General features: G+C 44.0%; 1 protein-coding gene across 4 annotated transcripts in view; it reads right to left on the bottom strand.

Annotated features, from left to right (window-relative positions):
- Window positions 1-14,452, bottom strand: part of dgkzb (diacylglycerol kinase, zeta b) — a 62,720-nt gene that overhangs the window by 22,266 nt on the left and 26,002 nt on the right. For 3 of the 4 annotated variants that reach the window (XM_083763101.1, XM_083763103.1, XM_083763102.1), the window contains exons 2-16: window positions 12,463-13,418; window positions 11,818-11,926; window positions 11,306-11,401; window positions 10,534-10,611; window positions 9,601-9,657; window positions 9,428-9,496; window positions 6,196-6,267; window positions 5,407-5,523; window positions 3,198-3,266; window positions 2,886-2,987; window positions 1,882-1,964; window positions 1,669-1,729; window positions 1,375-1,488; window positions 398-538; window positions 101-179 (exon numbers count right to left, since the gene is read on the bottom strand). In XM_083763101.1, the coding sequence (XP_083619227.1) occupies window positions 101-179; window positions 398-538; window positions 1,375-1,488; window positions 1,669-1,729; window positions 1,882-1,964; window positions 2,886-2,987; window positions 3,198-3,266; window positions 5,407-5,523; window positions 6,196-6,267; window positions 9,428-9,496; window positions 9,601-9,657; window positions 10,534-10,611; window positions 11,306-11,401; window positions 11,818-11,926; window positions 12,463-13,382 (2,167 nt within the window). In that variant the 5' untranslated portion in view covers window positions 13,383-13,418. The remainder of the gene's footprint in view (window positions 1-100; window positions 180-397; window positions 539-1,374; window positions 1,489-1,668; window positions 1,730-1,881; window positions 1,965-2,885; window positions 2,988-3,197; window positions 3,267-5,406; window positions 5,524-6,195; window positions 6,268-9,427; window positions 9,497-9,600; window positions 9,658-10,533; window positions 10,612-11,305; window positions 11,402-11,817; window positions 11,927-12,462; window positions 13,419-14,452) is intronic. The other variant, XM_083763104.1, reaches the window with a different exon arrangement.

Below are 14,452 nucleotides of genomic sequence, written 5' to 3'. Positions count from 1 at the left end.
ACCAAACTCAACAGGTGTTGTTACAGCATTGGTGTGAGATTAGTGTCTACCAGAGTCAAATATTTCTATCCCAACTGAACCCAGTTTACTGTGACTGTACCTCTAGATTCATGGAAGCCCAGGGTGACATGAGCGTCAAAGCCAAGACTGAAGTAGTTGTTGAAGACATCGATTGGAAGCTGGGAAAAAAACGAGTCGACGAGATGTCATTCTTTTGTCAGACATCTTACATTTCTTCGTCTTCACATCTCTTTGTCAAAGTTAAATTAGCATTACACTTTTAATGGATGTGTGCGATGATGTTCAGCCAATATTGACCGGATTATGAATCTTTATTGAGCCATATCGAGGTAATGGTTGAGTATCTGTCGGTCTGAGCTCTGATTGGTTAACTGACCTTGTCCGTCTGATGCTCCTCCCGCTCCTCCTGCTGGGCGTCGGGGTTAGGCTCCAGCTCCAGATTCCAGCGATCCAATTGGACGACAGTTCCCTCTTCCACGTTAGACAGGATTTTGGTCACCGGCTCGTCAGTGTAACCCTGGGGTTAAAGGTCAGGTGTTAGAGGTCAGGGACGACCACTGTGCCACGGAGCACCATGAAAGATTCGTTGCTAAAAACGTTCAAATAATATATAAACATATATAAATTACAAAAATAAATACCATAGCCGTTGTGAACTACAAGCTCACAAGTTCAGCTTGTAGATATGTTATTTTTTAATAGCTTACAACTGAATAAGGTTTCAAATGGCTGCACATATTTTGATGCCATATTAACTCATCTTTCTGGGGACCCCCTCAAGGACCCCTAGGGGGTCCCCAGACGCCACTTTGAGAAACCACAATCTGAAAGCGAAGGAATGGAATGGTCTTTTGTCTCTAGTAGCCATAAACTGTTTTTGAAAATCTACTGAAAACATTTTTGGGGAAAACAACAACAAATGGGATATTTCAAATCAAATCAAACTTTATTTATAAAGCACATTTAAAAAAGTCAAGAAAACGCATAGCATCAACAATACATTCAAATAAAATCAATACATCAATAGCAAGCAGGTACATACACAATACGACACTGAGATAAGAGGTGATCAAATAAAAGGTTGGAATTAAGCTAGGCTGTGATTAACCCATTTTGGGGCGGGAACCCCAATTGGTGTTAGCATTATGTTATGCTTTAGCTATTGAAAAATAGCAGATCTACAAGCTCGTAGCGCGCCACCGAGTGGTGCGCTACGAGCTTGTAGGTCTGCTATTTTTGAAGAATCGAAGAACGACTGCCATAGAAACATAGCTTTTTCAGAAAACTGTCAGGATGTAGAAGACATTTTTAGAATCTGATCTCAGGTCAAAATGTGAAATGTGTGACACTCACCCCTCCCCAGTTGAGGGTCCTGGCCAGGTCGTTCCCGGTGCCCAGGGGGAGGATGGATACAGGAGGCTGTGGGTTCAACTGAAGCTCGTCTAAAACCGACAGAATCCAACCGACCTGTACACACACAGACAGACGTTCATTTTGCCAGTAATAATGTTTATCGTACAACTAGTAGCAATGGTAGCAGTAGCTCCGTTCACTATTTTGTATTCAGTCCTCCTCCCTCATCCACATTTTAAAACCACTACTCAAACCAATTGTGAAATGGCAAATTGATTAGTGACGCATCCTCACCGTGCCGTCTCCTCCACAGGCCAGGACCCTCAGGTTGGGAACCTTGGAGAACAGTTCCAACCTTGAGAGAGAGAGAGACACACACACACACACACACACACACACACACATTACAACTGGGAAGACTGCAGTGTTCATTAATCATTATCATGTGAAGGTGTGTGTGTGTGTGTGTGTGTGTGTGTGTGTGTCTGTGTGTGTGTTCCCTCTTACCCCTCTTTAGGCCCGTCCCTTGTGAGGTCGAAAACCTGTCGTGGGTTCAAATACCACATAAAAGACTGGATGATCTTGGCTCCCTGTAGACAAAAGACACGGTATCAAAACACATACAGTATGTAGCAAAGAACAGTAACTAGAAGGCTGTGTTGATAGTGTTGCCCACCAGGGCCAGCAAACTGTGGTCATAGCCCCGTGGAATGGGATCTGAATCAAACGTATGCATGTCGATCACAGGACCCCTGTGATCAATGAATTGAGGCATTTAGTTCAAAATGGGCCAGTCCTGCAAACTTTAGAAGCCAATCCGGATGGAATGACAAATCGAACAGATCCGACTTGATCACATGACAATAGAGGTAATGTCCAAATCTGTAGGAGTAATAATTATCAAGAAATGTGTTTAGCAAAATTCAGCCTCCTGGTGGGGCAATAATATCAGGCCGATTTTTACTTGGCCTCCAAGGAGTTTCATGCCGATTGGTATAAGGGTGACGGAGATTAGCTGCTCCGGCTGGCTGGATGGATTTCCATGCATTAAAAACTAAATCCAGTTCCTTTTTTTCAGACATTTCATCAAGAAATCGAAGAAAAACCAAAGAAATTCCATAAATCAGAAAGCTAAATGTTTAAGAAGTAGTGAAAATAGCCGATCTACAAGCTCAACAAGATCGTGCACTTGGTGACAAGTTTTTGATTTTTGGCATGGTGTTAGGTATGGTTATAAGGTTTTCAAAAAGCATCGCAAACGAGAACGAGTTGGGCTCGCCCCCTAGTGGTCTGTTTGCAATTCGTTATAATCGTGCACCAAGTGCACGATTATAACGAATTAGGACCCAGCTATGCTATTTTAACTAGTTTGGGTCCCGGATGCGAGACATGATCAGATTCCTCGTTGTGGTCACGGACTGAAAGGTTTGGGAGCCACCACTGTCTGGGACAGTACCTGGTACTGTACCAGACAGGTACTGTACTGTACCTGGTTTCCTCCGCTACTGTACCTGGTTTCCTCCGCTCTTTGGATTAACAAACACTAGAAGAGGCTTCATCAGCTGGGAAGGGAGGGGCTTAATAAGGAAGGGCCTCCAACGGCCGTCTGGGAGCTAAAAACACAACGGGCAGCAGAAACAGTTAAAACATAGATATAACATAGAAACCAAGTATAATAATTATGAATCATAATTGTACCGTTTACAGACGAGCACTACTCAAAGCTCAGTCACCATCTCTGGTTTAAACCAGAATATCATCATCTCATAATCAATTGAACAAGCAGGAACACAAATATTTCATCCATGTGTTTATTATCTCACCTCTCCAACCCTCCTGTTCTTGTTCTTCAGTGATGTTCTTTTCTTCTTTTTACTGGATTTTAAAGATGACTAGAGGAGAGAAGACAGCACTCAGACATGTATATGTACATATTGCAACTTTTGGACATCGTGAGAGCAGAGTAAAGTGAAGGTGTGCGAGTGTGTAAATGGTAAGATAGTCTGCATTTCTCACCCGCTTCGATAAGGGTTGCGATCAACCCTTAATCACCAGTAGGTTACTCATCAAGACCATGCAATGGAGCCAGTAGGCGCTAATGGCTGCGATTAGGAAACGTAGAAGCGAAATTACTGCCGCCGAAGCAAAAGCATTGTTAGTTATAATAGTTTTTTTTTTTTTTCATTATAGTTTAGTTTTAGTTAGTTTTGACATATTGTTTTCTAATTCAGTTAGTTTTAGTTCGTTTTTAGAGCGGGTTTGCTAGTTTTTATTTTGGTGAAAATGCTTAGTTTTAGTTTTTTTCGTACTTTGGTTTATTTGTGGGTTAGGGTTAGCGTGGCTACATGCTGCCATACGGTGCTGAAAACTGCCGTAAAACTTGTTGGAGAAATGAGGAAATGAATCGAATGAATTTTAAAGGATTCTATTATAAATATCCGAAAGGCATATGCCTTTCGGATATTTTTATAAAAAATAAATAAATATATATTGTGGCGTCTCGGGCCGGGACCGCGTGCCACGGTATAGCCACCTCGGGGAGAGAGACAGAGAGACAGGCAGAGTCAAGCGTTGCCAACGGCAACGGGGGCGGGTCCTGGACGGAAGGTACATCCCAGCCCGTCTCCTCGTCTGCCTTAACAAGCCACCTGCTGCGCGACCACACCCAGGCAGGTTACAAAAGGCTCTGTCCTGCTGTGCTCACACTCTCAGACTCTCCCGAGAGACAGGCTGGCGTGCGGCACCCGGTAAGACGGTTCCATATAATATTCCCTCCTAATATTTCCAGTCATGAGTGAAATTGATGACAAGACTAATTGTGTGATCTCTCACCTCCCAGGCTCACCTACCCTGATCGTAGAAGTGATCGCTGGGCTCTGGGAAACAGGCATACTGGCTGGGACACAGGAGTGCCCCTAGCCCCCCCCCCCCCCCCTTGATGAAGATTGAGGGACAAGGTCCCCAAATCCTATTATAAGAGACCTAAGTTGTGGCCATGCTCTAGGAAACAAAGAGCCCCTGAGCCAACGCCCATTCCCTATAACGGGTGGACATTTATGTTGTTTTGACCGACCAACAAATAAAAGTGCCGTTATATTTAGCACTCTGAACCTGAACTCTGTGCTTTTTTTGGTCTGGTGAAGCAGTGTCCCCACAATATATATATATATATATATATATATATATATATATATAAATATTGATAAAAACTAAAACTAAGGGTATTTTGTCTATAATTTCAGTTAGTTTTAGTTCGTTTTGAGGACACACAATACAGTTTCAGTTTAGTTATAGTTTTTAAATTATTTTTTATTTTTTATTCAGTTAACTAAAATGTTTATTTAATTCTAGTTTTCGTTTTTTTGTTAGTTTTAGTTAACTATTATAACCATACAACAACTTCGCTTTACGTTTTACTTAAGTGGCCAGTTAAGATTGAAGTTAGGGTTAGATTAAGGGTTAGGAGTAGTCAGACAACGCGATCAACGCCGTGTCGGACAATGGCTGACAACGTCTCCGCTCCAGTAGAGCCTACTGGCTCCATTGCATGGTCAACACTGCAGAGCTCAAGAACCAGATGTTGGATAGGAAATTGTGGAGGGCAGCGATCCAGGAATCCAGAGTTGGTGTTGGCTAGGGGTGCAGTACGTTGTTCAGACTAGTCATTGGTCCGACAAATGACAACCCACCTCATCTCCTAACCTAACCATAACCGCAAGCACGGGAGCAGATGCTAATGCCCTGTCTGAATTACATGCGGTCCCCGTTGGCTAGACCTCACTCTCGCAACAGATATAAGTAACCTACTGGTTGATATGGGTTGATAACATTTGAATCCTACATTTCTACAGCGCCTTTATCTAACGTGCTTTAGCATCTTTACACACATGGCACCAACCACCTGATCAAGGGTTAGGCTTCAGACACTTCAGTGTCTTGCTCAAGGACACTTCAACACAAACCCATTGGGCCACTGCCGTGTGTGCACGTTCGTGTGTGACTGTGTGTGTGTGTGTGTGTGTGTGTGTGTACCTGTGGTTTGCGGGCTCTCATAATCCAGCTTGGAGGGACAATGAGGGCAGCGTGAGCACCCAGACCACAGCTCTCTCCAATCTGCTGCAGCATGAAGCATGTCACCTTGTTATGATACTGAACACACACACACACACACACACACACACACACACACACACACACACACACACTTCAATAAGCGAGAGAGGGGGACAGTGGGATAGGGTCCTAGTCCCGATTGGCTGGCTCCTCTCTAGGCTACCAGACACTTCTTCAGGATTGGCTGCACAAGCAAAAAACCCATCATCTGAACGGCATAGTCCTCTGGCCAATGGGACAGCAAGCAATGGCATGAACACCACAGTCACAACACTACTAGGCATGTGGAAATTGACGACAGCAAGCAACAACCCATCGTCTGCACGCCATGTAACTATTGTAGTTACATAGAAGCTAGCCTCGGAAAGTACGGAAACCCAGACGTTTTTATTTCCAGGGAGAAAAAATGTCTGGGGCCGAGTCCACTTCAATTCGTCATAGAGTAGCGCAAACGTCGATCACTCTCTGCCGAGTTCTGATCGTCTGCACCTTTGTTAAATTGACTCACACACGCACACAAGTACACGCACACTCTCTCTCCCTGTCGCTCTAATTAATTAGTCTCATGTCCAGCAGCTGCGCCTGCTGCCTATGCCATAAAAAGCATAGGTGAGTTCCAGTCTACAAAGAAGCTGGTGATAATATGACTATGTCATCATTTCTAGTTTATTAACTACCTGTTACGGTACTATCAGTTGTGGTACTTACAGCCTGTTTGCACCAGGAGCAGCTAATGGCGACGATGTCTCTATTGTGGAACGAAAACTTCTGCTGGAATCCCTGGGAGAAAATCACAACAGAGTGCATTCTAATGATTAGAATGTTGTTTGGGTTTAATAACAGCAAAACGTTATAAACTCAAAAACAACTTTGAGTCTATGATGTGTATCTCCAGGTATACACACGTTGAAACCACATGACAGAGGAAGGTTGCCAGATATTAATTTACAGCCTAAACATTTAAGTGAAGAAGGGCGTTTTGCAGTTTTCCCATCAGTACCTACCTATACACACACTCACACAGTGCTTACCGTACTTGGTAACCCTTCATTTTACGGTACGGTAATTACCAGGTAACTACCAGGTAAGTAACTACATGGCAATAGTAGGTTTTACCTGGTAAGTACCCGGTAACTACTAGTTATGTAGTAATTACTAGGTAATTACCCTGTATGTAGCCTGAGCTAACGTGTTAGGTTTCTGGTCTAGAGGGGCGGGTCGCGGCTCAGATTTGCGCACACCCTGATTGGATCTCATCGATCTGTCCGTCACCCCCGGCCCCTCCTCTCCCCCCTAGTGCAGCACTAGGTCACATCATTTGGAGCGACGCCCACCCGGAAGGGTTGACTCCCACTTTTAGACCAATTTTTGCACCAACAAAAATGAAAGCCTGGTACCGAGGCTACCCTGTATGTATAACTATTTACTGTATAATTATCTGGTAATTACATTACCCACTATTACCAGGTAATTGCCAAGTATTTTCCTGACAACTACTTAGTAATTACCCTGTATTTATAAGTATTTACTCTGCTACCATGGGTAAGTTACCCATTAGGTACCAGGTAATTACCAAGTATTTTCCTGACAACTACCAGGTAATTACCCTGTATTTATAGGTTTTTACTATGTAATTACATAGCATCATAACACAACACCATTCTAGTCTGATGCAAGATGACATGATAGCTAACCTGCGCTAGCATTGTTAACATAACAACACCAGCATGAAAACCCAGGGAAATCAGGCTTATAATGAAATGAAATGAAAGTGCCACCAGCACGTCCAGCAGCAATGGTGAAAGAGGGGGAAAGAGGAGACCTGGGCACTTCCTGCTAAATCGCACGGTGCTTTTGACTCAATTGAAATATATAGGTCAATATGATTGAATCACTTTCAGAGCTTATGACTCACTTGAACTCAAAACATTCTAATCACGTTCTGTGGTCATGGTCAAACATGAATTGTTGAACATATGTAATCTGTTCATTTAATCTCAACACATAGGGAGTTTTCTTTTTTTATCAGTGTGGGTAAATACCTGGTAATATCATGGAAATAAGCCATGCTTCCGTTCACAGTACAGTTCCACCTGAAAGGTTTTACCTGTTAACATTTTGAAAATGTATGTGGTCCAACTGTCTATTACTGTGTAAATAACTGGAAATTGCCAGGTAACATGTTCAAAACATCCTGGTGGGTTATGATGGATTATAACCTACAAGTGAAGTACAGTACATGGTAATATCATGGAAATAAGCCATGCTTCCGTTCACAGTACAGTTCCACCTTTCTTACAGGGTAACTTGAAAGGTTTTACCTGTTAACGTTTTGCAAATGTATGTGGTCCAACTGTGTAAATAACTAGTTATTATCTGTTATTTCCGGGTAACATGTTCAAAATACACCATGATGGGTAATGGAGGAGGATCATAATCTACAATTACCAGGTAGGTACATGGTAATATCATGGAAATTGAACACACTTCCTTTCACAGTACAGTTCCTCCTTACTTACTGGGTACCTATCAGGTAATTACATTGTAGTTGTCAGGGAATTACTTGGTAACAACTGGCAATCTCCTGTAACTACCCATGTGTTTACATGAGTAGTACCCATGTAAACACAGTGAACACAGTTATATATATAATTACCTGGTAGTTGTCAGGAAAATACTTGGTAATTACCTGGTACCTAATGGGTAACTTACCTGGTAGCAGAGTAAATACTTATAAATACTGGGTAGTTACCTGGTAATTACATAGTAAAAACCTATAAATGAAGGTTAGTTACCTGGTAGTTGTCAGGAAAATACTTGGTAATTACCTAGTAGCTACTGGGTAACTTGCATGGTAGCAGAGTAAATATTTATAAATACTGGGTAGTTACCTGGTAAGTACACAGTAAATACTTATACCTACCCGGTATCTATCTGGTAGTTGTTGACAATACTTGGTAATTACCTATAGGGTCTACATGGGTAACCTGCCTGGTCGCAGAGTAAATACTTCAAATACTGAGTAGTTAACTGGTAATTACATAGTAAAAACCTATAAATACAGGGTAATTACCTGGTAGTTGTCAGGACCTGGTACCTAATGGGTAACTTACCCATGGTAGCAGAGTAAATACTTATAAAAACTGGGTCGTTACCTAGTAATTACGCAGTAAATACTTATAAATACAGGGTAATTACTAAGTAGTTGTCAGGAAAATACTTGGCAATTACCTGGCAATAGTGGGTCATTTACCATGGTAAGTTCCATGTAATTACCAGGTAATTATACAGTAAATAGTTATACATACAGGGTAATTACCTAGTAGTTGTCAGGGGAAATACTTGGTAATTACCTAGTAATTACTGCATAACTAAATAGTTATGCATAGTTACCGTACCGTAAAATGAAGGGTTACCATACGAAGTTGTTGTTCCTTATGATGGTGTGTTACAAACCTCTGGTCTGCATCGACTCAGCTCATCAACTTAACTAAACAAACTACGTTTTAACAACAGCTTGTGACTAATTAATAACTATATTAGAGCAATTGAACACAGGTTATTTTGTCCATTTCCTGAAAGTAATGTACATACACAGTTTGTGCGCAAAAGTGACAATAATTTCACACTGCCCTGAGTATTGATTTTGTTTTGTGCATTTATTTTAGTCTCTAGTGTATAGTTACACTATCCTATGGACTGCACTCTGCATATGCAACTACTGTGCGGTAAAAAACCAAAAGACCAAAAGATTAGTATGCACTGCCTTGCACCACTTAGCTTGATTGCTTTGCTAGCAGCTGGTTGGCTGTCTGAGGCCTTTAGCTACCTTCATCTATCATGTGGTTTCATGTGTCCGTGGAGAGTTTAGAGCCATTGGAGAAAAGTTTGCAGCAGTTGGAGAGAGCTTTGCTGCAGATTCAGTTCATTCGACACTGACCTTTCCACAGTGTCGACATTTTCCAGTCTGTCGGCGTCTGTGGACCCAGTGATGACGCACCGTGCTGGGCTAAAGAATTGCGGAAACAAAATAAGATTTAATATGGAGAGAATAAAAAGTGCTTATTTATATATCTTCTGTCCGTCTCCCTGTTCATCCATTCAGGTACTGACCTCCCTGATCGCACGGCTCCCTGGCTCCCTGAAGGATGGCTTACACCTGAAGTTTATCTGAAGAAAGGCATCAAAACAATGTGTACATGTTACAGCGAGAAAACAAAACAAAATGTGTCATTTTAATCGCTTATTATTTCTGGGTGGTTTGTTTGTGGTTTCTGATCAACTGCCAATTCTCTTTTGTGTACTGTGATCCCTGTCACAGCCAGATAGAGCACTGCGTCCATTCCCACAGTGGTTTAATATAATTTTGAACACCCACTCCTGCCCACAGCAAAATGTTAAGTACTGTACCATCTAGTCCCGCCCACTCCTGCCTACAGCAAAATGTAAGTACCAGCTAGTCCCGCAATATTTCCACTATGAGACAGAGAGAGAGAGAGACCATTTCAGCACCACGGTCAGCGACACAGTGGGCTGGGCTTACTGCTACCGACAGTAGGTTATTAATAAATAGATGTCTATACGTTTTGACATTCATCGGTAAGGACGTTTTCAAGTAAACTTCTTCTGCTCTAGTTTGTTTCCATTTTGTCAGTAACAATTGAGAAACCTACTGTATCCAAATTAGGGATGCACGTTCATCATATCGGTATGGGTCAATATTTACTTTAAAAAAATGTATTGTCTGTATCCAACCGTTACTAACTTACTAGTGAAGTGACGAGGACATGACATACACACGAACAAGAGTACTACAGATGAATAACAGTTTAAGTCCACACTAATTATCCATAATGTATGATGGATAAGGGGTCAGGACAACTAGGCCTTTCCGTGGAGGGGTCAGAATAAAATTTGGACTTAAACTGTTATTTATCTATAGTACTTATTGTGTTCGTTGGAGAGCCTGATGAAGACGGAGGCACCAAAACTCTGTGGTGGTGGTGGGTGTTTGTATAGTGTTATTGATTTGTGGCGTTTCCGTACCGTCTCCAGTTGCTCCATACACATTACGTGGACTGAGATCTTACATCCAGCACATTTCTTCCTGGCCACAGATTTTTGCTGAAGGGGGAGAAAAAAAACTATCACAGCAGGTAGGTACAGTATCGCCTGATTTAGAATTGGTTACATGCCGTGTCACGCACCAAAAAATAGCACATCCAGAGAAGCTCACAATGTGTCAAGCTGTGACACGTTGTGAGCTTTTATGGATCTGCCATTTGTGGTGTGAAACTAATAGAGCAGGGTTTTATAAGTCTGGATCAGAAGAGTCTGGAGAAGCCAAGTACGCATGGATTAAAGCAGAATATAAAATCTCACAACTGAAAATGTTTGTATGACCTAAAAGTCCTAATGTGAAAGGGTATGTAAAGGAGTTCCCCCACACACTGCCGCCGATTCCTAAACAATTAACACGCAATGGAACATCATGATGTTTTAGGAATATTGTCCCTTTAGTTCTACTGTACATACTGGCCAACCGGGTGAAGAAGACTATTGAGATTTGAAGGGAAAATGCTTTTAAACATTTTGCTAGATTGACCATTACAAATGCTTAAAATAATGAATAACCTAAAACGGCCACTACAGCCAATAAATACACTTCCACGGATGACGTGCTGGCTTTTTCGTGGCGGGCAGAGAACTTTAATCCATGAGTGCGTCTGATTGAATTCCTAGAGCAGTGGTCAGCCAAACCCTGCCTTCAAAGTCCCAGTAGGACTGAAAGCCAGTTGTCCAGTCAACGTTGGCTCACCAGAGTCTTGGCGATGCAGTGCTGCTCTCCAACGTAACAGAAGTCTCCGGAACCGCTGGTTTCAAACCAAATATGATCACCAAACAGAGCATTGTCCTGGTAACAGAAACAGCAGGGAGTAAAGACACCCGTCTTGTCGTTAGGGATCCATTTCTCTTGGATGTGTAGAATAAACAACATATGGGTTTCTGGTGAGATGTACTTTTAACTGAATCTCCTTGGACAATCGGTCAATGACATTATGTGAGACCAGTGGTTGTTCACAATAAGAGACAACAGGCAAACGTTGATCAAAATAACAATTCTCCTACATTCTCTAATTGTGTAGACTTCTTGTAAATTAAGTTTTTAGCTGAGGAGGACCTGGAACCCCCTCAAGGACCACTGATGGTCCCTGGACCACTGGTTGAAAACCACTGTGTTAGACGTGTGTGTGTGTGTGTGTGTGTGTGTGTGTGTGTGTGTGTGTGTGTGTGTGTGTGTGTGTGTGTGTGTGTGTGTGTGTCTCTTACGCTCCAATCCACTGTGCTGCTTAGTTCTCGGTGCGGTTCAGCTCCGCTGGGGGTTGACACACTGGGCAGGGTTGCAGCATGCTGGTCAGCTGGTTTCCCCTGGGCCTTCCTGTCAGACACAGAGACAAACAGATGGAGAGACACACAACATTTGAGGGCTACAAGGAAAATATATGAAGGTATTCACTTATTATTAAACTACTCAAACTTTAAAAACACACATTTAGATCCCCCAGTTCTGTAGATATAATAATATATGACAAAACATATCTTATACAAGGCTGAAACAAAGTTAACGGCGATGTGTCTCCATGCATGGATGAGGAACACCAAAGATTTGACCAAAACTCAAACACTGTCAGTGATTCAGCCTCCTTGTTAGCATTAGCCACAATTGAGTTAGCTTTTTATTAGCCAGCTACAAAGAGGATCGTGTTTTGATGCGCTAATCCTTTTTTTCTTCCTCTCTGCCTAAATGAAGTGTGAACAATCAATCACCAAACTGAAGAGAAGCTGTTAAATACAATCCCCAAACCAACCAGGCTGAGGAGAGACAAGCTCTGCATCAAGGCCACTACTAGCCTGTATTAGGTTGAGGTTCACTAAAGAAGGTGAGGGGAGGGTGGGAGTCGGGGGTTTACATACAGCAGGAACGTGCTCCAGTTGCTGAGCTGGGGGTATCCGGGGGGTCCCCTGGAGAAGGCAGGGTGATGGAGGTAGCACAGCGACATCCTGCCTTTCCCCGGCCAGGGGCTGCCGGCCTTCATCACCGTCGACACCTTCCTCTTCCTCCGCTTGCGGCTGGGGAGGCAGGGCCGAGTGCAGGGGGCGGAGTCGGGGGGTAAGACTATTAGGGGGTGGGAGGAATTCCTTCTCAGGCAACGAGGAGTCAGGGACCGCGAGGACCGCGAGGACCGCAAGGAGGGGGAAGAGGGGACAGGGGAGGCCGAGGAGAAGGAAGGGCCTTCATCCTCCTCCTCCGCCAGCTGTTCCGCCTCCGACGTCAGGCTGCTATCCGATTGGCTGTGGTCACCGTCGCTGTAGCTGTCATCGTCTCCGTCCGATTGGAGGCTGCTGGAGCGAGACAGAGTCCTTCCTCCGCCCCTCACCTCCACCTGCTGTTCTCCCACACCACCAAGCCCCTCCTCGTCTTCGGACATCTGGATCAGACTGGCCAATAGCATCGAAGGACCCAGCAGGGGGGTGTCGATGGTCCTGAGTTTCCCCAGCTTCCTCCGCCGGACGGCGAACCGCGGATTAAAGATGGGCGCGGTGGTGCTGGAGCGCCTGCGACGACCACGCCCGACCCTTTGGCTGCGATTGGCCGACATGGCGTGCCTGGTCCCGTGCCCGGCGCAGTGTCCCCCCACTAAGGCTAGCACCCCTCCCCCTTGCAGCCGGAGGCTAGAGCGTCTGCGCCGCGATAGGCTGGACGAGGCCACGCCCACGCTGGAGCGCCGGCGGACCTTGCTGGTCGGCAGAGCGACGCTCGGCCTCCGCTGGGGACTCTGGAGAACAAGCCCCGCCTCCTTCCTCTTAAAGTGCCGTCGGAAAAACGTGTCCATGTTGGAGCGTCGGCCGGCTGCGAGCGGGTCGAACCTCTACAACCGGCAGGGCAGAAACCATGTCAGAAACTATTAGTAACTAGAGATCTAGAGTTGTGGACCGCTACGAGGCCCTCACATCCATGATCCAGCCAACATCTCTGTATCTCCATCAGTCGGTCCTCCCTTAACCCATTCTGACCGGGCACCCATTTTGGTGTTGGCATCATGTTATGCTTTAGCTATTGAAAAATAGCAGATCTACAAGCTCATAGCGCGCCACCGAGTGGCGCGCTACGAGCTTGTAGGTCTGCTATTTTTGAAAAATCGAAGAACGACTGACATTTTGTTTTATCTGATCTCAGGTCAGAATGGGTCAATCAGACCAATGTGTGTCCAGTGGAAACCTCGTATGAATCTGATCTCAGGTCAGAATAGGTTAAGCCATATATTATATTTGATTGATTGATTGATTGATTGAATACTTTAACAGTGTGCAAATAGTACAGTGGTACGATTATACAATGACGCTAAAAGGATAACGCAAAAAGCAAGACTTTTCCCGGCCTGGGCCACGGCTGAGCGGCCCGGCCAGCTGCTGGGCCGGTGGTCCAGCCCATGTGCATTGATAGGCCTATGTCAAGTTCTACCAGTTAGTCCCGACTCCCTTTACAACAACCATACATACCATAAATAGCACAGTTCTGATCCCCTGCAAAATCTGTTTTACTTAAAATATCATCAAAATCTGTTTAACCTTACTGTTGTAGGGTCGGGTTAAACAGGGGGTGTCGTTCTGAGAGCAACCAGGAATAAGAGGACAGACAATTGGGTGGTGCACTGGTGATCTGAAAGATGATTTGTATTTTGCAATCACCTCTTATCAAATCACAACTCTACTCTACCAGTCCAAATCTATTGTAATTTTGAAAGGAGGACACAGATGTATGCAAATCATGCACACACACAATACGATTTGTCACATTATGCGAGCGAGCACACGGTCACACGCGCGAGTGCGCACACACAAAGAATATGATTATACCAGTAAGAAGCCTGGGGGCGAGAAGCGTGTGAACCTCTGAACCTTT

Source organism: Protomyctophum parallelum, assembly GCF_964188405.1.
Source record: "Protomyctophum parallelum genome assembly, chromosome: 4".
In the NCBI taxonomy this organism is placed as follows: Eukaryota; Metazoa; Chordata; class Actinopteri; order Myctophiformes; family Myctophidae; genus Protomyctophum; species Protomyctophum parallelum.
Note: the sequence above shows the minus strand (reverse complement) of the source record. Positions and strands in the feature narration are given on the sequence as shown.